This window comes from Notolepis coatsorum (assembly GCF_963971535.1).
Source record: "Notolepis coatsorum genome assembly, chromosome: 5".
NCBI classification, from domain to species: Eukaryota; Metazoa; Chordata; class Actinopteri; order Aulopiformes; family Paralepididae; genus Notolepis; species Notolepis coatsorum.
This window is the reverse complement of record NC_140169.1, coordinates 101,609,449-101,632,925: the sequence shown is the minus strand read 5'-3', so window position 1 is coordinate 101,632,925 and position 23,477 is coordinate 101,609,449. Positions and strand designations below refer to the sequence as shown.

At 48.1% G+C, this 23,477-nt stretch overlaps 1 protein-coding gene across 1 annotated transcript in view; it reads right to left on the bottom strand.

The window, feature by feature from the left end:
* Positions 1–231: 231 nt before the first annotated feature.
* LOC311228293 (ankyrin repeat and EF-hand domain-containing protein 1-like) overlaps positions 232–23,477 on the bottom strand; it is a gene marked incomplete at both ends in the record, with an annotated part of 31,064 nt that continues 7,818 nt past the window's right edge. Inside the window, 7 exons of the mRNA XM_084314201.1 lie at positions 232–423; positions 3,080–3,174; positions 4,608–4,834; positions 5,857–6,676; positions 9,852–9,975; positions 11,007–11,156; positions 13,118–13,317. Coding sequence (XP_084170327.1) covers positions 232–423; positions 3,080–3,174; positions 4,608–4,834; positions 5,857–6,676; positions 9,852–9,975; positions 11,007–11,156; positions 13,118–13,317 — 1,808 coding nt within the window. The remainder of the gene's footprint in view (positions 424–3,079; positions 3,175–4,607; positions 4,835–5,856; positions 6,677–9,851; positions 9,976–11,006; positions 11,157–13,117; positions 13,318–23,477) is intronic.

Below are 23,477 nucleotides of genomic sequence, written 5' to 3'. Positions count from 1 at the left end.
TGTTGTGCTTATATCGTTTTTTGAGACTATGGTCTCTCTTTTATTTTCCTTATTTCAAAGTGTTTCTTTTTCTTATAACGCACCGTGTGTCACAATAAAGTGCACGTTATTGTGAAAGAGCAACCAACGCATTCCTCCTCCTGTCTATCCTCTCCTCGTGTCTATGCTGCAATTGGGTTCTAGACAACACCATGCCATCTAAATGTTCTAATCGTTACACACGTCCCACCGTTAATGTGTATTGTAGCGGTGGTTGTCATTTACCGTTTTTGGCACATAGGTGATGTCCACAGGGTTGGCTTTGCCGGCGGTGATCCTGGTGTTGTGGTGAATGATGCTCTCGGACGACTTCAGAGAGGCTGTCCTCCTCACCATCGACAGTGCTGCCGCGACAGAGGGTGTCAGGGTGCCCGAGGCCGCGCCCTGTCAGCATGATGGTGCAGGATATTTATCAGAATAACAATCACAATCTGAGTTTCTGTGCCTGGAGGAGTTCACCTGCTGGTGGCTTGGCTTCATAGGAGGAACTGCACACAACGACACCCCATTAAAATAGGAGCCAGGGGCACTTCACACCAAAAAAATGGGATTTGCACACAATCTGACACATCTGTCCCAAAAACAGTCTTGCATAAATGTATTCGGTTTGCAAGATATTCATAGTTAATGAGTTTGAGTTTGTGACGTGATGAGTTTGTGATGTTATCAGAGAACACAGAATTCTTGTGTGGATTAAAAAAACACATTACTCCTTCCTGGTGTTGTTCAGGTATTAGCTTAACCCTTTCACTACCACACTACAGAAGGTTAACCTTTCACTACCACACTGGTAGTGAAAGGGTTAACCTTCTGTAGTGTGGTTGTGAAAGGGTTAACCCTTTGTCGTGTGGCAGTGAAAGGGTTAACCTTCTGTATTGTTGCAGTGAAAGGGTTACCCCTTTGGTAGTGTGGTAGTGAAAGGGTTAATACACACCGTCCTCTTGATAATTCCCTGCACCTGTGTCTGAGGGATCTCCTTAGGGTAGTGCTGAGCTCTGCAGTTGCCACATCAAATGCTATGAAAGTTATCCTGGTCTACTCCACAGTTCAATGCGGTGGGGGGTGTTCTGGTTTAGTAAGCTACTATATACTAGTCAAGTCAAGTTTAGTTATAATATTATAGTCCAATATCACAATTGCGTGTCTCAATGGGCTCAATTCACACATACGTTACCATGGAATACAGTAGCAGCCCCCCCCTCACCTTAACTCTCAAACCTCCCACAAGAAAACAGAAGAAATGGAAAAAACTATTCAACTATAACCCCCCCCCCCCCCCCCCCCAATCAGGATCGTCAGGCATGCAATGCTTAGGCAGCTAACGGTAGATCTACTGTAGTACTTTGTAATACTCAACATTTGCCAGCTATCATTTGCTCTAATGTGTGGTGGCTATTATGGCTAATGTTGTGTTTCTTTCAATAGAGGCATTCATATAGCAGGCAATGGCCTTGACTGTTGTTTAGGGCAAGTTGTTACATTAAATGTAGTGATTTTCAAGGAAACTTCCTCATGGGTATTAAATGTAATTGTTGAATAAAGGTGCTTTTGACTGGGATTCTGGCAGCAACATTACTGCGGTGGCTGTGGTCACTGAGAGGCCCTCCATCAGCCTGTCCCCGTGGTAATACAACACTTCTGCACTAATTTGCGTACAAGTTGCTGGGCTAGAGTAACAGCGGCTATCCCTATGCAGTGTTGGGTTTCCCCTCACGAGGGAATTGTGTGCCGGTTGCATCCAGTGTTTTTGTGTTATTATGAGGCCACACGGTTTCACATGTTTAGCATCACTCTCGGGTGAATAACTTGACATAGTGCTCTAATGATGCACCTCCCACTTGCATGCATTTTCATCTAGTGCATTGCCATAAGATTGTTGTGAGGGACCTTTGATAACAAACACCTGTTGTTTGCCTACCAAGATTGATTGATTGATTGAAAACGTTCAGGTCAATACACACAATTGTTAAGGGGATGCAGACCAGAGAAAGACTTTCGTCTTGTTTACATCAGGGTCCCCCATTTTCAATTCATCATAACATATTATATGACATACACAACATACAGATAGACAGTACTGCTACATCTATACATTTATGACATACCAGATGTCTGTGTGATGATTATTACTTATATCTTAATAATAACGGACTTGACCTATCTCAATCCTCGCCACCAACTGTTTTGATTGGAGGATCAAGAAAAGAGGGTGGGGTTTGAGATAAGTCAATTGCTCACCAGGTGATAGGCCTTTAGTACACAGTTCTATGGGGCAACTATCATTCAGGAATCCTGTCTATTGATTTAAAGATGCTATAGATAACATTCAGCCACTAGATGTCGCACTACACCTTCCCTCTCCCATTGCATTCACATCACAACACCTCTGTTGAATTGATTGATTGATTGAAAACTTTATTAACAGATTGCAGAATGGGTACAACACAGTACGGCTCAATACACACAATTGTTAAGGGGATGCAGACCAGAGAAAGACTTTCGTCTTGTTTACATCAGGGTCCCCCATTTTCAATTCATCAGGACATATATGACATACATAACATACAGATAGACAGTACTGCTACATCTATGCATTTATGACATACCAGATTTGCAAATACAGTACTGTTTGTGATACAAGAAGAGTCTAAAAAAGGAGTATATACATTTGACGTAAAAACTGTACATTGGAGGAGGTTGGGTGGGGTTGTGTGGGGGGGGGGTTGGGTAGGGAGGGGTTGGGGGGGGAGCACACTCTTGAAGCACACTCCCCCTCAAGTGTTAAACAAAACATTCATTCATTTTGGACCTACCAACATTTTAAAAATGATTAATTCACAATCAGAATGTATACTTTTATTCCACAACTTTCTAAAAGATCTGTGGATGTGTTTAATATTTGTCTACATAAAAGATATGATCAATAGCACCTTTATTAAATGGCCATGATAATATTGTGTGGGTAGAGTACCTTTACTTTAGCAGTCTCTGGTCTGAGTTTGGGTCGTTGAGGCTGTGTGCTCCTGATCCCCCTCCTGACCTCCTTGGGTTTGGGCAGAGAGTCCATCTTGTCTCTGACCAGGCCAATGATCCTGCAGTCTGCGTACGCTCTGGCGATGTCCAAGCAATTTTGCTCTGAGGGGCAAATAAATGCAGTGTAAATACACCGGATTTAGCGAGGATGCTAGTTTTCATCCGCAGTCCCCACACAAAACATAAAAACTAAACAGGCAGGCAGTGAAGCATATCATGCTATGAGACAAAGCATAAAAACATACAAAAAAAAAGTACAAGGTATAAAGTTGTAGGATGTTGTCAAGGTGCACTACTATACTATTTGACTATACATGGTCACAAGTTTGGTTGTCGAGTAACAAAAGATGGAAATTATGTACAATCTCTTATGGTCAATGGTAGATTATTCCAGAATAAACAGCCCTGGACTGAGAGGGTGTTTTTACTGAAGCCGGGCACTTCGCAATTCCCTCTAGTGGTTGCCCTAGTGCTGATTCCTCTATCGGGCTTCCTACAATAGCCTGACAACAAGAACCTCTGAGGCCATCCGTCACCCCTCGGTACAGTACCGGCATGAGTGTCCGATCAAACTCAATACCTCACCGCCTCACTCTGCTCTGCGCTTGTGAGGGAAGCACACAGGGAACCATAGCAACACAATAATGAACCCATCCCCATGTAGGCATCAGCGCTCAGAGCTGGGATGAAAACGGAATGGTATGTAATCGATGGGTCTCTCGTGATGAGCTACTGGCTGGAAGCGCTGTCGGACCGTCACTTGCGTCGCCTGCCTTGCGCTGCCTTTGATTGATCTCTGAGCACTTCAAGTTTTCACTTTGTAGTGGATGGACCTTTTTTTCATCCAACAGTTACAGAATAGCAGCTAAGCAACTAATCAGAATCCTGATTAGAGTTGTAGAGAAAAATTTGTGAGTGAGTCAGGGTGACTAAAAAATTCTTATTGTTTTATGAATACATCTATTGCATATATTGATATAAAATACTAGCATTTTTATTAAATATATATATATATATTATATATTTTTTTGATCCAAATTTCTCCTCCTGTTTTTCTGTGTTTTTCTCCCATCCCAATTTAGTCGTCATGCCAATTCCCCTCTCCCCTTCCTGGTTATTGCTCGCATGTGCCCCCCACTGGTCGGTCTAGGGAGGGTTGTAGATACTATCACATGTCCCCTCCGATACATGCAGAGTCAGCCAGCCACTTCTTTTCACCTGCCAGCGCGGACTCTCATTGGTGAGGTGTAACGTGTGGGAGGCTCACACTACCCTCACTATCTCCTTTCCTCGCTGTGCAGGTGCCCTGACCGACCTGTAGGAGTCGCTGTTTACAACGACCAGAATACCACCCCACTGGCTTCCCTCCCGCTGACTCCGCCAATTGAGCCAGTGTGACGGCCGACCAAGCCGGAGGCAACGCTGACAGCCGGATTCGATACCAGTGTCTCTCGCGTCGGTGACGAGCGCTTATTCCGTTGCGCCACCCAGCCGCTTTATAAAATATTATTATAATTTTTTTATCTCAGTCAAACCTTTCTTGTTCTCAGCGTTGACCTTTGCCCCCGCCTTGATGAGGACGTCCACACAGCCAGGCCGGGAGCTCTCGATGGCTCTCATGAGGGGCGTGCCTCCGTTCAGTGCCGGGGTGTCTACAGGGGCGCCAGCCGCCAACAGCAGTTCAACCACGTCCACTTGGCCAGAGTGAGCCGCGTGGTGGAGGGGTGTCCAGCGGAACTGGTCACGAGCCCTCACGTCAGCCCTGTGCGACCACAGGGAGAACACTACGTGAATAGGGATGTAATGATACACACATTTTAAGATTTCAATTTCAAGGTCACGGTTCAAGACCTTTTTCAGGGCCTTAAATTCCCAATGAATTCCCATTGTTGGCACAAATTGTGAAACGCATCACCCATGTTGTGAATTTAAGGACAATGTGATGTCCAACCTCCCCTAGTTCAATATGAACAAATTGCCCACTGGTTGCAGTTCTAGATGTTTTAATCGCGGTTCTATGTTCTTGTGTATTCATATTGTTCCATGTGGTTCTATGTTTCTTTGTTTCTTTTCTTTTTTGCCTATTGTCTTTTTTATTCATCTTTTTCCCCCTCCATTTTTCCTCCGATTTTCTCCCATCCCAATGTTAGTCGTATGCCAATTCCCAATCCCTTCCTGGTCGCTGCGCACTTACCCCCCACAGTCAGATCATCTGGGAGAGTGGAGGCTACCACGTGCTTCCTCCGACACACGTCCAGCCAATCAACCGCTTCTTTTCACCTGGCAGCGCGGATCCTCCCTGAGAGGGCGTAGCGTGTGGGAGGATCACACTATCCCCCTCAGGTCCTATCCGCGCTTAGCAGGCGCCCCGACCGAACTGTAGGAGTCGCTGTTTACAACGACCCGGACCCACCCTGCCAGCTTCTCCCACCCTCTAATACAGCCAATTGTATTAGTGTGAACGGCCAGCCAAGCTGGTGACAACCCCGGAGCTGTGAGCTGGAATCCAGCTCACAGCTCCGGGGTTGGTGACGAACGCAATATCCGCTACGCCACCTAACCGCCCTCTTTTTTGCCTATTGTCAGCGACTTTGAGTCATTGAAAAGCGCTATATAAAATAAATGAATTATTATTATTATTATTTATCGTTCAAGGTGTTTTGCTGCACCGTGCCCTAAGGGTCAACCTGGTACTCATTAAAACTACTACTGTAGTGGTTTTCTCATGGTTTTGTCACAATTCTAAACACATTCGAAGCACAAAAACATCAGCGTCTCTCTCACCCTCGGCCCAGGAGGTACTGGGTCACCTCGTAGTTGCCGCTGGAGCAGGCTGCCATCAGCGGGGTCTTGTAGAAGCGATCCTGAACGTCCACGGGCACTCCCTGGCTGAACGCCAGGTCCAGAGCCTCCAGGTCTCCCGTACGCACGCAGTGGTTGATGTCCACGTAGACCTTCTCCGGCTCGTCCCTGTACCAGGCCGAGTCGTCCTCCAGCGGGTGACGGGGCGGTCTGTGGCGATTGAAGCGGCTCAGGTCGGTGCGGTGCCTGAACGCCTCGATCATGAAGCGGGGCGGCCCGCCGTCCTCTCGCCGGCGGACGAGCTCGGGCGGGATGGTGCATATGGGCACGGGGATGGTGAACTTCCCCCTCTTGCCCCCTTTCCCTCCCTGCTTCCCCTTCTTCTTCTTGTGGCCGTAGTTGGAGAGGAGGAAAGGCTTGTGGATGTACTTGACGCCCTTGAGGAAGTCCTCGACGTTGACGAAGCCCACCCTCTTCCTGTCGTGGGCGAGGAGGACCGTGTGCAGCTGGTCCGGCTCCGCCGGCGCCTTCAGCTCCTCTAAAGCCGCGAGGAACATCTCCCGAGAGACGATCTCATGCCGGGTCCCGAAGGCGTCCCGGAGCGCCGCCTCGTGCTCGCGGGACCAGTCGTGGAGCGCGACGGCCCAGGGCGCCGTGGTGAGGCTGACGCCGCTGGGCTTCCTGGCCTTGCCCTGGAAACGCTCAGCTTTCCTCAGCTCCTTAGCCGCCAGCGGGTGTCCAGAGTCTTTGGCGATCTGACGGGCCAGCAGACCCTCCAGGTTCTTCAGTTTGGGGTTACAACCTGATTGATTGATTGAAAACTTTTATTAACAGATTGCAGAATGGGTACAATACAGTACAGCTCAATACAAACAACTGCTAAGAGGACGAAGACCGGAAAAATACTTTCGTCTTGTTTACATAAAGGTCCTCCATTTTCCATTCATCAAGACATTTAGAGACATACAAATATACGGTACTGTGTAAGAAAGAGAGAACATCGTAAAAAGATTTAAATCAGAAGGGGAAGAAAATGTACATTAGAGGGGAGTGGGTGAGTGGGGATTTTGACATTTACCGGGGCCAGTTTCTAATTGCAGCTCTTTGAGAGCGGTTTTGAAGGAGGGTAGGGATTCACATTCCTTTCCTGAAGATGGATGTATTATGCTAAAGGGATAGTTCCAACCCATAGCCCAATTTCCTACTTACTGTACCAATGATGTTGTCGATCGGTAGAGTCCTTTCTCAGCACAATCCATTCTGTTCCTTATACTTAGCTCTCGCTACAGTAGTCAGTCACAAACAAATGCAAAGTGAATGAGGCCAGTCTGTGCAGAGCTGACTGAAACCTACTCCACACAGTGCCACTAAAAGTAGATTTTAGTTTAATTAGTTTCAGGTTCCGTCAGCTTGTACAGACAAGAGCTTGACCCCACTGACGTTGCATTTGTTTGTGGCTAACTGAGCATAGCTGTGGGTATACCGGCAGCCATCAGGCTCTACAACCAAGTGCTCGGACAGCCGGCTCTGCGGTCAGGAGAACTATCATTGTCAGAACTCGGGACGTGAGAACTCGAGACCCATATCCACATGCACTCACTGGACTATCTTGTTTTTTGTACTTTTTATATTGTATTTGTATTTATATTTTATATTGTATATAGTGTATATAGATACTGGACAGTATAGGACTGTGAAGCTCTGTACCCCCCCCCCCCCCCCCCCCCCCCCCATGCTGCTTTGACACCTGAATGTCCCCAAGGGGATTAATAAAGGATCATCTTATCTTATCTTATCCAGTAAGAACAGCGTAGATTGTCCCGAGAAAGGACTCTACCGGTCGACAGCATCGTTGATAAGTAGGAAATAAGGCTAGGGTTCCAAAAACAGAACTATCCCTTTTTACGGCACAAAGCGTAGTTACATTAGAATATATATATCGGTAACCGCCATGACACTAACAAGATTCACTCTGCAGTTCTGTACAATACGACTCTCGTACAGTTACCTAGGACGGCTACTGTTCCTAATTTATGCAAATGACATGTCGTCAGCTTGTGACTGCAACTTGTTCTTGTTCGCAGACGACTCAGCCCTGCTGGTCTCTGACAAGAACAAGTTACAGGTTGAAAAAAAACTCAGCTCGGAACTAGGCAAAATCTGCATATGGCTCGCTGATAACAAACTATCATTACACATGGGCAAAACAGAGTCCATTCTCTTCGGTTCAAATAACAAACTCAGCAAGACCGACGGCTTCTCAGTTACAGTGGGTGACAATATTGTCACAAGGAAAGATGAAATTACCTACCTGGGCTCCATCCTAGAGGCTAATCTTTCCTGTGACAAAATGGCATCCAATGTAATAAAAAAAGTCAACCAACAAACTCGATTCTTGTACCGGATCTCCTCTCTGGTAAACAAGAACACCCTGAGGACTCTGGCAGGAGCACTCATACAAGGGTACTACGACTATGCTTGCACCTAATGGTACCAAAGCACCTCAAAGGCGCTAAAAACAAAATTACAAACATCTCAAAACAAACTGGTCAGACTACTGCTTGACCTTACTCCTAGAACCCACCTCACCTCTGCCCACTTTGACAACCTAGGATGGCTTAGAGTAGACGTCAGAGTACAGCAACTTGCAATGGGCCTGGTCTACAAGATACACTACACGACCAAGGTACCCATGTACATGTCAAAGGTCAGTGAATACCACGATCACAACACCAGAGGGAGCTCCACAAATCATGTTAAACCCAGATTCGGCTCAAACAAGGGACTAAACACGTTTCGCAATTATGCCACATCAATGTGGAATGCCCTACCCACAGCTGTAAAGGAATGTGAATCACTACCCACTTTCAAAAACACTCTCAAAGAACACCTACGGGAGACTGCAATTCGAAACTGGCCCATGTAAATGTCCTAACCCAACCCCCTCCAATGTACAGTAAATTACCAAGTATGGTTGTCAATATTCCAATGTACAGTTTTGCCTGTACAGTTGTACAGTGTCCCCCCCCCCACCCCCTTTCAATCAATCAATCAATCAATCAATCAATCAATCAATCAATCAATCAATCAATCAATCAATCAATCAATCAATCAATCAATCAATCAATCAATGACTCTCATACAGTTACCTCTTAAAGACTCACTCTGCAGTTCTGTACAACACCACTCTCGTACAGTTACCTCTTAAAGATTCACTCTGCAGTTCTGTACAACATGACTCTCGTACAGTTACCTCTTAAAGACTCACTCTGCAGTTCTGTACAACACCACTCTCGTACAGTTACCTCTTAAAGATTCACTCTGCAGTTCTGTACAACATGACTCTCGTACAGTTACCTCTTAAAGACTCACTCTGCAGTTCTGTACAACACCACTCTCGTACAGTTACCTCTTAAAGACTCACTCTGCAGTTCTGTACAACACCACTCTCGTACAGTTACCTCTTAAAGACTCACTCTGCAGTTCTGTACAACACCACTCTCGTACAGTTACCTCTTAAAGACTCACTCTGCAGTTCTGTACAACACCACTCTTGTACAGTTACCTCTTAAAGACTCACTCTGCAGTACTGTACAACACCACTCTCGTACAGTTACCTCTTAAAGACTCACTCTGCAGTTCTGTACAACATGACTCGTACAGTTACCTCTTAAAGACTCACTCTGCAGTACTTTACAACATGACTCGTACAGTTACCTCTTAAAGACTCACTCTGCAGTACTTTACAACACCACTCTCGTACAGTTACCTCTTAAAGACTCACTCTGCAGTACTTTACAACACCACTCTCGTACAGTTACCTCTTAAAGACTCACTCTGCAGTTCTGTACAACACCACTCTCGTACAGTTACCTCTTAAAGACTCACTCTGCAGTACTTTACAACACCACTCTCGTACAGTTACCTCTTAAAGACTCACTCTGCAGTACTTTACAACACCACTCTCGTACAGTTACCTCTTTGCGCGAGGAACTTGCAGCAGTTGGTGTGTCCTGTGGCTGCAGCGTAGTGGAGGGGAGTGTTGCCTGCTGAGCTGATCACGCCCAGGTCTGCTGAGTACGCAGACAGAACCTGAGCCACCTGGAGCGCGCACACACACACACACACACACACACACACACACACACACACACACGCATGCACGCACGCACACACACACACACACACACACACACACACACACACACACACACACACACACATACACACACGCACGCACACACACAGAGAGCACAGAGCATCAGCAGGACTCTGGACCACCAAATTGCAAATTGATCAGAATTAATTGCGTTCCACGTAAATAACTTTCGGCACACGTTACAATAATAGTGACCCTCAAGGTCACCAATTGGAAATAAATGAATGATACTAGTATTATTGTACAGTCACAACAGAGTGAGAGTTCCAATTTTATGGTCACAACACATTACAACAAAATGAAGCAAAAACCATTAAAACCTTGAATATGGAATCTTTTCCCTGGTTCTGTTTTTTCCCCCAGGCAATCAGACTCATGAACAAATAACACTAACAGCTGGCAATCGGTCTGTGAAAAACCAGTGCTATTTTATCGCTGCTACTGATTTGCACACACTACTGATTTAGACTACACTTGTATTGTACATTTTCTGTATGCTATTCTTTTTTTTGTCATTGTTATGGTGCAAATGTTTTATTCTTATCTGTCTTTAATTTCACTCCTCTATACTGTAAAAGGGTAGGGTCATGATGACAATAAAGTCGGATTCTTATATAATTATTTTTTTTACTAATACAACATCATTCTTTTTTTCCCCTTCTACCTTCCCAAACCAGATTCTTCCTGCTGGTCTGGGGGATTGCACCTGTGAACTTGCCATCACAAGCCTCCTTCTCTAAACTGTACCCCCCGCTGCCCCATTGACCATATTCACTCTTACATCATGCTCAGGTTGGGTTCCTTTCCATCCTGTTCCCACCAAACAGGGTGGGAAGGAACCCAAATGGAACATGACATAAGAGCAAAATGGCCAGTGTGTTAATATGGTCAACTCCTTAATGTAATAATCATAAACATAATTGAGGTGGGTGATTTATTTGCCTCTCTGGCAACGCTACGCCAACCAGCTTACCTCGAAGAAGCCCCCCATAGCAGCATAGTGTGTTACACTGAGGCGCTGGCTGTCCAGAGCATTAGGGTTTCCTCCTCTCTGGAGAATGGCCCTGACCAGTGGCACAGAGCCTGCCTTGGCTGCCTCCATCAGCGCTGTAATACCTGTTCTCTGGGGGAGGGAGGGAGGGAGGGAGGGAGGGAGGGAGGGAGGGAGGGAGGGAGGGAGGGAGGGAGGGAGGGAGGGAGAGGGAGAGGGAGAGGGAGAGGGAGAGGGAGAGAGATAGAGAGAGAGATAGAGAGAGAGACGCAAAGCTTGTCAGTCAAATGACAATGGCAGTTTCACCAGTTACGAGGTCCTAAATCTTTAATGGTGATGTATTGGCTCGAGCATAATATCACCACTTTTCAATCTTAATACATGTGAACTCTATTCCTTGAGTGTAACTGATTCTCTAAGCAAGATTGTCACTCTAGTCAAGTGTTTAGTTTATTAGATATTTGTTATATAGATATGTATTAATAATAAAAATTAAAAAAGCTATTCACTGTACTGTATGAAACAATAATAAATTGAAAAGTATACAGACACTTTCAACTTAACAACATAAACACTCTAAATGGGGCGGCTGGGTGGCGCAGCGGACATTGTGCTCGTCACCAACGCAAGAGACACCGGGTTCGACTCCGGCTGTCGGCGTTGCCTCCGGCTTGGGCCAGCCGTCATACTAACTCAATTGGCAGAGTCAGCGGGTGGAAGTCGATGGGTGGTAATCTGGATGTTGTGGACAGCGACTCCTACAGGTCGGTTGGGGGACGCCTGCACAGCAGAGACAGGAAATAGCGGGGGTAGTGTGAGCCTCCCACATGTTACACCTCGCCAATGAGAGTCTCCGCTGGCAGGTGAAAAGATGTGACAGGCTGCCTCCTCGTGTATCGGAGGGGATACGTGATGCAAGGCTTCTATCCTCACTACAACCGGCCAGTGGGGGGCATATGCGAGCAACGTTCAAGACAGGGGAGGGGAGAATTGGCATAGTGGAATTGGGATGGGAGAAACATTTTAAAAGAGGAGAAAAAGTGGATAAAAAAAAAAAACATTCTAAATGGACACAAGTTAACCCTTTCACTACCAACGGGTTAACCCTTTCACTGCGACAATACATAGGGTTAACCCTTTCACTGCCACACGACAAAGGGTTAACCCTTTCACAACCACACTACATACGGTTAACCCTTTCACTACCACACTACCAAATGGTTAACCCTTTCACTGCGACAATACAGAAGGTTAACTCTTTCACTGCCACACGACAAAGGGTTAACCCTTTCACAACCACACTACAGAAGGTTAACCCTTTCACTACCACACTACCAAATGGTTAACCCTTTCACTGCGACAATACAGAAGGTTAACTCTTTCACTGCCACGCGACAAAGGGTTAACCCTTTCACAACCACACTACAGAAGGTTAACCCTTTCACTATCACACTACAGAAGGTTAACCCTTTCACTACCACACTACAGACGGTTAACCGTCTATAGTGTGGTAGTGAAAGGTTAACCTTCAGTAGTGTGGTAGTGAAAGGGTTAGGAGATCTGGCCCCTCTGGCCACCTGAGACAAGGAAGACCCCCTCTCCCCCCCAGGGGAGGTCTTTCGTCACCCTGACACACAAAGGTGGGGGTTAGGACAAAGGGAATGTGAGAAGGGGGCGGGGCAACTCCTACACCTAGCAATGCAATTCCATTGAAACTGTCTATATACTCTCAACATAGTCCCTCTATACAGCTACATCATTTGACTGAGCTATAACCAATATAATCACTTAATATAACCATTGACAGTTAGCTACTGAATCGATTAAATGTAACAGCAATGTATTATGCTTTGAACTGGTGTAACAATCACTACAAGCAAATGGGATGGGATTTAACCCTTTCACTACCACACTACCAAAGGGTCTGTGGTGTGGTAGTTAAAGGGTTAACCCTTTGGTAGTGTGGTAGTGAAAAGGGTTAATCCAAGCTGGATGGAATCGTGAGGTCCCTTGGTAATTCCCTCCCTTGACTATTTGATAATATTACACGGATGTCACATGTAAATCTGCAGGTTGGAAAACAAACGCTGAACCTGGTTGGTGGCGTCGGGGTCTGCGCCTCTCTCCAGCATGCTGAGACACAGGGGGGCGCACTCCAGCGCCCGCTCACACATCAGCAGGAAGACGGGGGTCCCCTCCGCCGACACGTTGTTGACGTCCGCACCGCACTCCAGCACCATCTGCAGGCAGCGGGCGTGTCGCTTGGTGGGGTGGATGCAGTAGAAGAGCATGCCTGAGGGGACAGGGTGTACACAGGCTCTGATGATGAGGAACCCACCAGGATTCTGTATTATGGTTACTATTGAGGGGTGTAGCGGTACATCGGTTCAGATTGATGCATCGGTTGATCCAATTAAATTTGCGCAAAATATTGATTCAGAATCAAATGTATCGTAAAACAAATAGAGAGTTCAGAATACTTTTATAGTTTTTTAATACGTTTTTTTTATAAGATTAACACAGAGTGTTAAGTAGAATTGCACCACTCTCAAACTCCTTTTGGTTGTACGTATTTATGACTTGATAGAAATGTTAAGGTGATTGTATTCACTGGATCACAATACATCATATGATATCGATCATGTTACTGAATTGTATTTTAGAAAGATATTTTATATAGCCATATATCGAATGATAGAGAGAAAAGAAATCGTAATAAAGCCTGAGATTTACTCCCTACTAACAAATAACTATACATCCATTTGTGTACATTACAGTATACAATATATTCATAAATTATATGAGAATATACTTGTATTCATGTAACATATCTGTTCTGAAGGATCAGATTAAACCGAATATATATATTTATTTGTATATATATATTTAATTGTATTTGTATATCCCCTGATATCCCTTGTATATTCCTTGTACAATATGCATTGAATATCCCTTCTAGTCTACTGAACATCCCATAATAGTTTCCATTCTACCATTGGACGAGACCTTGGTGCCAGGTCGCCATACCCCTCAGACCAGGTTCAATCGTACCGCTCAACATGTATGGACAAGTCCTAGTTCCGCGTAGGAATATGTCTACCGCACCACTAATGGTACTATTTGTTCATAGTGCGTATATATACTGCGCTATTAAAGTAGAGCTTTCTTTTAGTCCAGTTCATTACCCTCCAACAGAGTGACAGACGCAAAAGCCTCCCCGCGAACCACGTGTGGGCAGTAAGGCCAATTCGGCCCAGTATCGGCATTGAGACATCGTGTATATTAATATTTGAATAGTCATATTTGGCACTATATCGTCGAGTTGGACGTATTCTATTAAGCTAATAATAGTCTATTCATATGTAGTGCCTCGTGCGGTAAGAGTTCTATAGTAATCAGCACCCCCATCGTTTCGGGCATCAGCTGGACGCTTATCCAGGGTGGTTGACCCCACGTGAAGCTGCACCCGAGGAGCTCCAGGCCAAAGAGCGAGTGGACCTGTATATTGGATTATTCTACCGACGACGGCTAGCCTTCCCCGGCTTGGATTATGCTTTGAGTACTTTGATTATTCTATGGATAAAGGCCAACACTGCGGTGTGTTGGAAATACCCCCCCCGGAGAGGACGACAGGTGAGAAGACGCTCTACACGACGAGGTCGCCTCACGTCTCTCCATCGTGGACCGGAGGACGCCGGCCACAGAGAGTCCAACTGCTTTCATCTGTGGATCGAGGATCGCTGGGCACCGGGTCGCACGACTGTGGGCTCTCCCAGGATACCCTCGGCCAGACGGGATACAGCCAGACTCTACCCCCCCCCCTCCAGCTGTCCTACAAGCAGTCGGAACCTTCCCCTAGTGTATCCAGCTATATAATCATTCAAGTATCATTGCTATTGTTCCCTAAATATTCCAGGTTGTATATTTGCTTCCTGCGCAATCAGAGATTGGACATTCGATATTGATCTACCTACGAATACTCATTTGCCATAAAAGTGCATACTATTTCAAATCATAAATGTAATTAAGTGATCGTTGTACATACCTTTTGCTATGTATTATTATTAAACGCAGACTTTCGACTTGGTACATTTGTGTTGGATCCGTTTCATCAGGTGGGAGTGTTTATCATAATTATTTATACCTAGTACTGGGTGGCCAGAGTCTAAAGTACAAGAGGTAGTGGTAGTAAGTATCATATCTAACCATACAGTCAGGGAATTGTACCCCTCAGTTACAATTGGTCCTTCGAGCCGGAGGGTAATCAGTGTAATATTAATATAGTGTTATTAATATTAAAATGGCCTATGATGAACACTCCACGAAACGATCCTCCTAACCAACAACGCCCGCGGCGCAAACGACAGCTCCCTCAGTACCTAGAGGCTTACGCTGTCAGTCAACAACCTAGTCTTCTACCAACAGTAAACGCGGTAAAACTAGAAAGTAAAATTATGTCTAACCCTAACGACCAGGCTACCCCGACCATAGAGGCCTCTATGGGTTCTAACGTAACTGACCCAGCTCACGGTGGGGACCAGGGGGAACCAGACATGACTTTACACCCCGCCAATACCGAAGAAGTAGTCCCCGACGAGTCCCGGGAGGAAGACAACACTACCGAGAGAGAACTCGGCACGGAAGAAGATGAGGAGAGCACCGTGGAGATAGAGCTCCAAGACTCCGCACGGAGTACCCCAAGGGACGGCTCCCCTATACAACCGTCTTCTCCCAGCGAGGCAGAGAGGACACTACAGCAGGCATTCCTCGTCAGCCTGAAAGCCTCTACTGAACGCGATAGACTCCAGGGTGAACGCGATCGATTGCAGATACAGCAACGGAGCGAAGAAGAGCACATACGCCTGGAAATAAGACGCATTCAGATGGAAGAGAATATGGCAAGAGACCGGGCCGACGCCCAGCGCGCCGCCACCGGTGCCCAGAGAGAATCGGATCTCACCAAGCGCGAAGCCGAGCGCGACAGAGCACAAGCGCAACTAATAGAACAGCTGATCAGAAGGACAACACCCCCTCCCTCCACCAGAGGCTCCAGGAACTCGTCTAGACATCACTCCAGGGCGGCATCCCCTAGCCGAGTAAGCGACCCTGAACTTGACCAACAGACGAGGTCTATACCCCCCGCAGACCCCCTTCCCCAACCGGTCCAAGCGAGACCCAGCCACCGGGAAGGAGCAGCATACACTGCGGAGAGGCTAAATCAGAGACTACAAGCCCTGGATGACCTAACGGAAGACGAAGAGGAAGAGGAGGAGAACCACGCCCGACGACAGCACAGTACTCTACCGGACCAGGAGGTCCAGTACAGCCCAGGCTATACCCCAGCGGAGCTGCGCTACAGACCCCCGACGCTATTCACGGGTGAGCACGACGCACAACCCGCACCGAGGAACAGCACCTGGACCAGCGGGCCATGGTACACAGCCGGTACCAGCCCACGCCAAGGAGCAGGAGGAGACTCGCCTAGGAGGCCTCTCCCCCAACGCTCGCCGATGTATCAACAATCCGCGTCATACATTGGCACACCTATGGTACCAGACTTCACCCAGGAGAACCGGGCCCAGTATACGGAGCTCCGCATGTGTCTGGAGACAATGTTGGTGGATGTCATTGATGAACGCCATAAATACGCGATACTACTGAAGCATTTAAAGGTACCCCGCGCGCACAACATAGCGCTCGCCTACGCCACTTCCACGACCCCATACACCGCAGCGCTGGTAGCGTTGGACCAGAGATATGGACGTATATGGGATTACGTGATCCAGGAGATCAGGCACATCGACCGCCTACCCCCAGCAACAGACAATCGAGCACTGGACGACCTGTCCATCAGAGTGCAGTCCCTGGTAGGGATGCTGGGAGCGCAGAGGGAAAAGGGTAGGCATGAACTATACGCCAACTCAAATGTAGAGAGGATCTTGGAGAAGCTACCGCCCGCCCGACAGGAGCGCTTTAGGCGGCAGAGAGACCACCGAGACCCTAATGGCCCCGAACCGAACCTCCTCGATCTAGCCGACTTCCTGGCGAGAGAAGTCAGCAGCTTACGGCTAGATACATTCGGACGGAGCACCCCTGGCTCCAGAGAAGGAACCAGGAGACTAAATGATGGAAGAAGATCGGTGACCGTCATGCACCAATCGGAGTCAGTGCCAAGCAGTAGGAGCCACAGTACCCCCTCAAGAAAGGAGAAGTGGAAGATAGTGTGCCCCTACTGTGAGAAAGAACACTGGCTGTCACAATGTGACTCATTCCCCAAGATGAATGCGGAGGAAGCGAGTCAATGGATAAAGTCCAACAGACGCTGTTTTCGCTGTGCGCGATCACACATGGCAGCCGAATGCCGCTTAAAGAAAAAGTGCAGTCGGTGCGATGGAGCCCATCTGGACATACTCCACGACAGTAACAGACGGCGGCCTCCACCCGCACCATCAAGCAGCAAAGCAAGCGTCATGTACATCGACCCCGCCAGCAGCAGCGGAGCCAGAGTGCTCTTAAAGGTAGTCCGTGTGACATTGAGCTACCAGAATAAAGTCATGGACACTTACGCCGTCCTTGATGACGGGTCAGAGAAGACCCTTCTGCTCGCGTCCGCTGCGGCCCAGCTAGGGCTGCGGGGGAGCGAAAACCAAATGACAATTCGGACAATAAGAAGAGATTTGAAAACGATAAAGGGCGAGAATGTCTCATTCTCTATCGCAGCAAGCGGCCAGCCCGAGCGACGGTACAGGATTACAGACGCTTTCACCAGCCAAGAAATAGGACTGTCGCGGTACACATACCCCGTAGCCAAGCTGATGGAGAAATATGTACATCTACGCAAGCTACCGATCCCACTCATAGACGGTGCTACCCCGACACTGTTGATAGGCTCCGACCATGCAGACCTCATTGTCCCGATAGACCGGGTTCATACCGGACCCAGAGGCTGTCCTGCAGCAGTCGAGACCCACCTAGGATGGACTCTCCAAGGCCCACTCGCCAAATCTCTCAACCGAACCACAGCCACTAGCTGTCTCCACTCCCGAGTCACAGAGGGAGACACCGCACTCCTGCAGCATGTAGAGAGGCTATGGACCTTAGAACAAATGCCCTTTAAGAACGAAAAGAAAGACATTCGCTCTAAAGACGACATCTACGCCATTAACCTCCTCGAGACGGGAACAAAGAGAGTCCCAGTCAGCGGCGTGTTGAGATACGCCACGCCACTCCTGCGGCGGGAAGGGATGCCTACCTTTCACGCAAAGAAAGACGCCACAGAGCGGTACCTACTAAACACAGAGCGGCGCTTAGCCAAGGACCCCGCCCAAGAAAGTGTATACCGCGCTGAGATTGAGAAGCTCATCACAGCGGGACACGTCACAAAGATTGACATTAAAGAGGCCGACCAGACGACTGAATCGTGGTACGTGCCCCACCACAAGGTTCATCACAACGGCAAAGACCGCATCGTGTTTAACTGCAGCTACCAGATCGGATCCCAAAATCTGAATAAAGAGCTATTGCCCGGTCCTACACTCGGCCCCTCCCTACTAGGCGTACTACTCCGCTTCCGCCAGGACAAGGTGGCTATCAGCGGGGATATCAAAGGGATGTTCCTGCAGGTGAGATTAGTAGAGGAGGACAAGCCCCTGTTGCGGTTCCTATGGAGAGAGAGGCCAGGAGATGAGCACCCAGCCATCTACCAATGGGAAGTCCTCCCTTTCGGAACTACATGCAGCCCATGCTGTGCTACATTTGCACTACAGAGACATGTCGCAGAGGACCCAGCAGCGGACGAAGAGGTCCGACACAGTGTGAAGAACAGCTTCTACGTAGATAACTGTCTACAAAGCGTTTCGACCCAGGAAGAAGCCGAGGCTCTCCTACATAAACTCCGCGCCTCTCTGATCAAAGGCGGCTTTGATCTCAGGCAGTGGGCCAGCAGCGATCCGCACGTACTGCGCAGCCTCTCCTCCGAGGACAAGGCAGCGAGCAGCGAGACCTGGATGGCCACAATCCCAGGAGAAGCCCAAGAGATGACACTAGGACTAGTGTGGCGCTTCAAAACAGATTCGCTCCACTATAGACACAAACCCCTGACCACGGAGCAGGGAAGGTCGACGGCAATACCGACCACCAGACGGAGTGTGTACAGAACACTCGCCCGACAATATGACCCGTTAGGATGTATACTACCGTACACCACCAGGGCAAAGATGATTGTACGAGCATTGTGGGACAAGGACCAGGGCTGGGACGACCCCATTCCCGCACACTTTGCATCCACCTGGAGAGAGTGGGAGATGGAACTCCACTTACTCCCAGGCGTTAATATACGCCGAAGCTACTTCCCACCCACGGTGAGGCCAGAGACATGTAAAATGGATTTACACGTCTTCAGTGACGCCTCCGAGGTCGCCTACGGATCAGTAGCCTACTTGCGGGCCCAAGAAGAGGGGGGAGAGATCTACACAGCATTCATCCTCGCCCGCTCGAGAATAGCCCCACGCAAGCAACAGTCTATCCCACGTCTAGAGCTCTGCGCAGCCCTCGCAGGAGCGCATCTAGCCACGCTCATCCAACGTGAGCTCACCATTCCGGTGCATAGAACAATCCTGTGGTCAGATTCCACGACAGTACTCGCCTGGATCAAATCGGATTCATGCAAATACAAAGTCTTCGTGGGAGTCAGAGTCACTGAGATTCAAGAGTTAACCGGAGAGTTAACCGGAGAAGCAAACTGGCGCTATGTTGATACAAAACACAACCCAGCTGACGTCATCACCCGGGGAATGTCCCTAGATGACTTAACCCGTCATAACATCTACAGTGACGGACCAGCATTCCTCAAGCTCCCGGAAGGAGATTGGCCCACGCCCACCCCGAGGGAAGCAAGTGACGAGGAGGCTGAGAATAAGAAACCCATGTTCTGTGGATTGAGCACTGTTGTCTCCGCAGACCCCAACATAGACGATTGCATTACCATAGAGAGTGCGCAGCAACGGACATTCCTGCGGCACCACCCAGAGATTCAGTCCCCCGCTGATATGTCAGCAGCTGACTACGAGGAAGCAGAACTGCTTCTACTGCAACGAGCCCAGAGAGACTCGTTCCCCGATGAACTAGACTGTCTACAGGGAGGAAAGCCCGTCCCATCAGACAGCAGATTGATTCATCTGGCCCCCGAGAGTGACACACATACCCTCATCAGAGTGGGTGGTCGCCTGCGGAGAGCCCCCAATTTACCGGATGACATTAAGTACCCGATCGTATTGAACAGCCGACACAAGGTCACAGAGCTGATTATAAAGAAATACGACGAGGATGTACACCACGCAGGAGCAGAGAGAGTCTTCGCGGAAATCAGACGTCGTTACTGGATACTTCAAGGAAGAGAGGCGGTGCGACGCTTCCAGCGAACCTGTCTAGACTGCCGAAAGTGGCGCGCGCAGCCCAGCATACCACGGATGGCTGACCTACCTCCATGTCGCCTCCGACTCGGCGACAAGCCATTCCACTCAACAGGCATGGACTGTTTTGGCCCGCTGCACATAAAGAAAGGAAGAGGCACCGAGAAGCGGTGGGGTATTGTATTCAAATGCATGACCACCAGAGCGATACATATCGAGCTCCTTCCGACCATGAGCGCAGACTCATTCCTTATGGCCTTCCGAAGATTCACATCACGGAAAGGAAAACCGTCTACATTATTGTCCGATCACGGGACAAACTTCAAAGGCGGAGAAAGAGAGCTGAGGGAGAGCTTCCAAGCTATGGGCCCAGAACTTAAGACCCACCTCGCTCCAGCCCAGATTGACTTCCAATTCAACCCCCCAAACGCACCCCACTTCGGTGGAACTTGGGAACGAGAAGTACGTTCTATAAAGACAGCCCTGTACGCAGTACTTGGGGCCCAGACTGTGGCGGAAGAAGTCCTAATGACAGTCCTCACGGAGATTGAGGGAGTATTGAACTCAAAGCCCCTCGGTTACGTCTCCAGTGATGTAGCAGATGTCGACCCAGTCACCCCCAACACCCTCCTGATGGGGCGGCTAGATCCCGCGTTACCCCAGACAATGTACCGGCCTGAAGAAGCGAACGGCCGACGAATGTGGAGGTACAGCCAAGTGTTAGCCGACAAGTTTTGGAGCAGTTTCCTACTGCACTACCTACCGTCTCTACAGACCCGCCAGAAGTGGGTAAAAGAGAGAGACAATTTGACGGAAGGAACAGTCGTCATGATTATTGACCAGTCACTACCCAGAGCTATGTGGCCGGCTGGCCGCGTAAGCAAAGTGATCACCGGTGCCGATGGCAAGGTCCGAGCAGCTGAAGTACTCGTCCAGGGGCGCATTTACACCCGTCCTGTGGCGAGGCTCATAGAACTGCCCCGACTCCCAGACACAATCGATGATGACCATGACCCTATGACTTTGTGAGTTGACTGACCCTTACAGCGAACCCTTGAGTGGTGGACAGTGCGGTTAATCTGTCTCTGCTTAACTAATTGGGTTGGGACCAATTAGGGGGCGGCTGTTCTGAAGGATCAGATTAAACCGAATATATATATTTATTTGTATATATATATTTAATTGTATTTGTATATCCCCTGATATCCCTTGTATATTCCTTGTACAATATGCATTGAATATCCCTTCTAGTCTACTGAACATCCCATAATAGTTTCCATTCTACCATTGGATGAGACCTTGGTGCCAGGTCGCCATACCCCTCAGACCAGGTTCAATCGTACCGCTCAACATGTATGGACAAGTCCTAGTTCCGCGTAGGAATATGTCTACCGCACCACTAATGGTACTATTTGTTCATAGTGCGTATATATACTGCGCTATTAAAGTAGAGCTTTCTTTTAGTCCAGTTCATTACCCTCCAACAGAGTGACAGACGCAAAAGCCTCCCCGCGAACCACGTGTGGGCAGTAAGGCCAATTCGGCCCAGTATCGGCATTGAGACATCGTGTATATTAATATTTGAATAGTCATATTTGGCACTATATCGTCGAGTTGGACGTATTCTATTAAGCTAATAATAGTCTATTCATATGTAGTGCCTCGTGCGGTAAGAGTTCTATAGTAATCAGCACCCCCATCGTTTCGGGCATCAGCTGGACGCTTATCCAGGGTGGTTGACCCCACGTGAAGCTGCACCCGAGGAGCTCCAGGCCAAAGAGCGAGTGGACCTGTATATTGGATTATTCTACCGACGACGGCTAGCCTTCCCCGGCTTGGATTATGCTTTGAGTACTTTGATTATTCTATGGATAAAGGCCAACACTGCGGTGTGTTGGAAATACCCCCCCCGGAGAGGACGACAGGTGAGAAGACGCTCTACACGACGAGGTCGCCTCACGTCTCTCCATCGTGGACCGGAGGACGCCGGCCACAGAGAGTCCAACTGCTTTCATCTGTGGATCGAGGATCGCTGGGCACCGGGTCGCACGACTGTGGGCTCTCCCAGGATACCCTCGGCCAGACGGGATACAGCCAGACTCTACCCCCCCCCCTCCAGCTGTCCTACAAGCAGTCGGAACCTTCCCCTAGTGTATCCAGCTATATAATCATTCAAGTATCATTGCTATTGTTCCCTAAATATTCCAGGTTGTATATTTGCTTCCTGCGCAATCAGAGATTGGACATTCGATATTGATCTACCTACGAATACTCATTTGCCATAAAAGTGCATACTATTTCAAATCATAAATGTAATTAAGTGATCGTTGTACATACCTTTTGCTATGTATTATTATTAAACGCAGACTTTCGACTTGGTACATTTGTGTTGGATCCGTTTCATCAGGTGGGAGTGTTTATCATAATTATTTATACCTAGTACTGGGTGGCCAGAGTCTAAAGTACAAGAGGTAGTGGTAGTAAGTATCATATCTAACCATACAGTCAGGGAATTGTACCCCTCAGTTACAATATCTGTTTAAAAATTGCTACATTTATGTGTGATTTTTTTTTTTTTTTTTATCCACTTTTTCTCCCATTTTTCTATATTTTCTCCCATCCCAATTTCGTATCATCCAATTCAACCCTCCCCTGTCACGAACGCTGTTTCTTGCCTCCCACAAGCCGGCTGCAATGTGGACTAAGTCATACATAGCACAAGTCCCCTCCGGTACTTGAGGTAACAGCAGTCGCATCTTTTCACCTGCGCAGCTCGATCTCTCAGTGGCGAGGAGTAACGCGTGGGAGGCTCACGCTGCCCCCGACACTTCCTGATTCTACTGCGCAGGCGCACCAACCGACCTGTAGGAGTCGCTGTCCACAACGCCCGATCCCCACCCATCAGTTTCCCACCCCCTAATACGGCCAATGTGTATTAGTATGAACGACCAGCTAAACTGAAAGCAATGTGGAGCGCTGGGCTCGAACAGGCGAGCCCAGCGTCTCTGCATTCGTGGCGAGCGCCTTGCCCACTACGCCACGT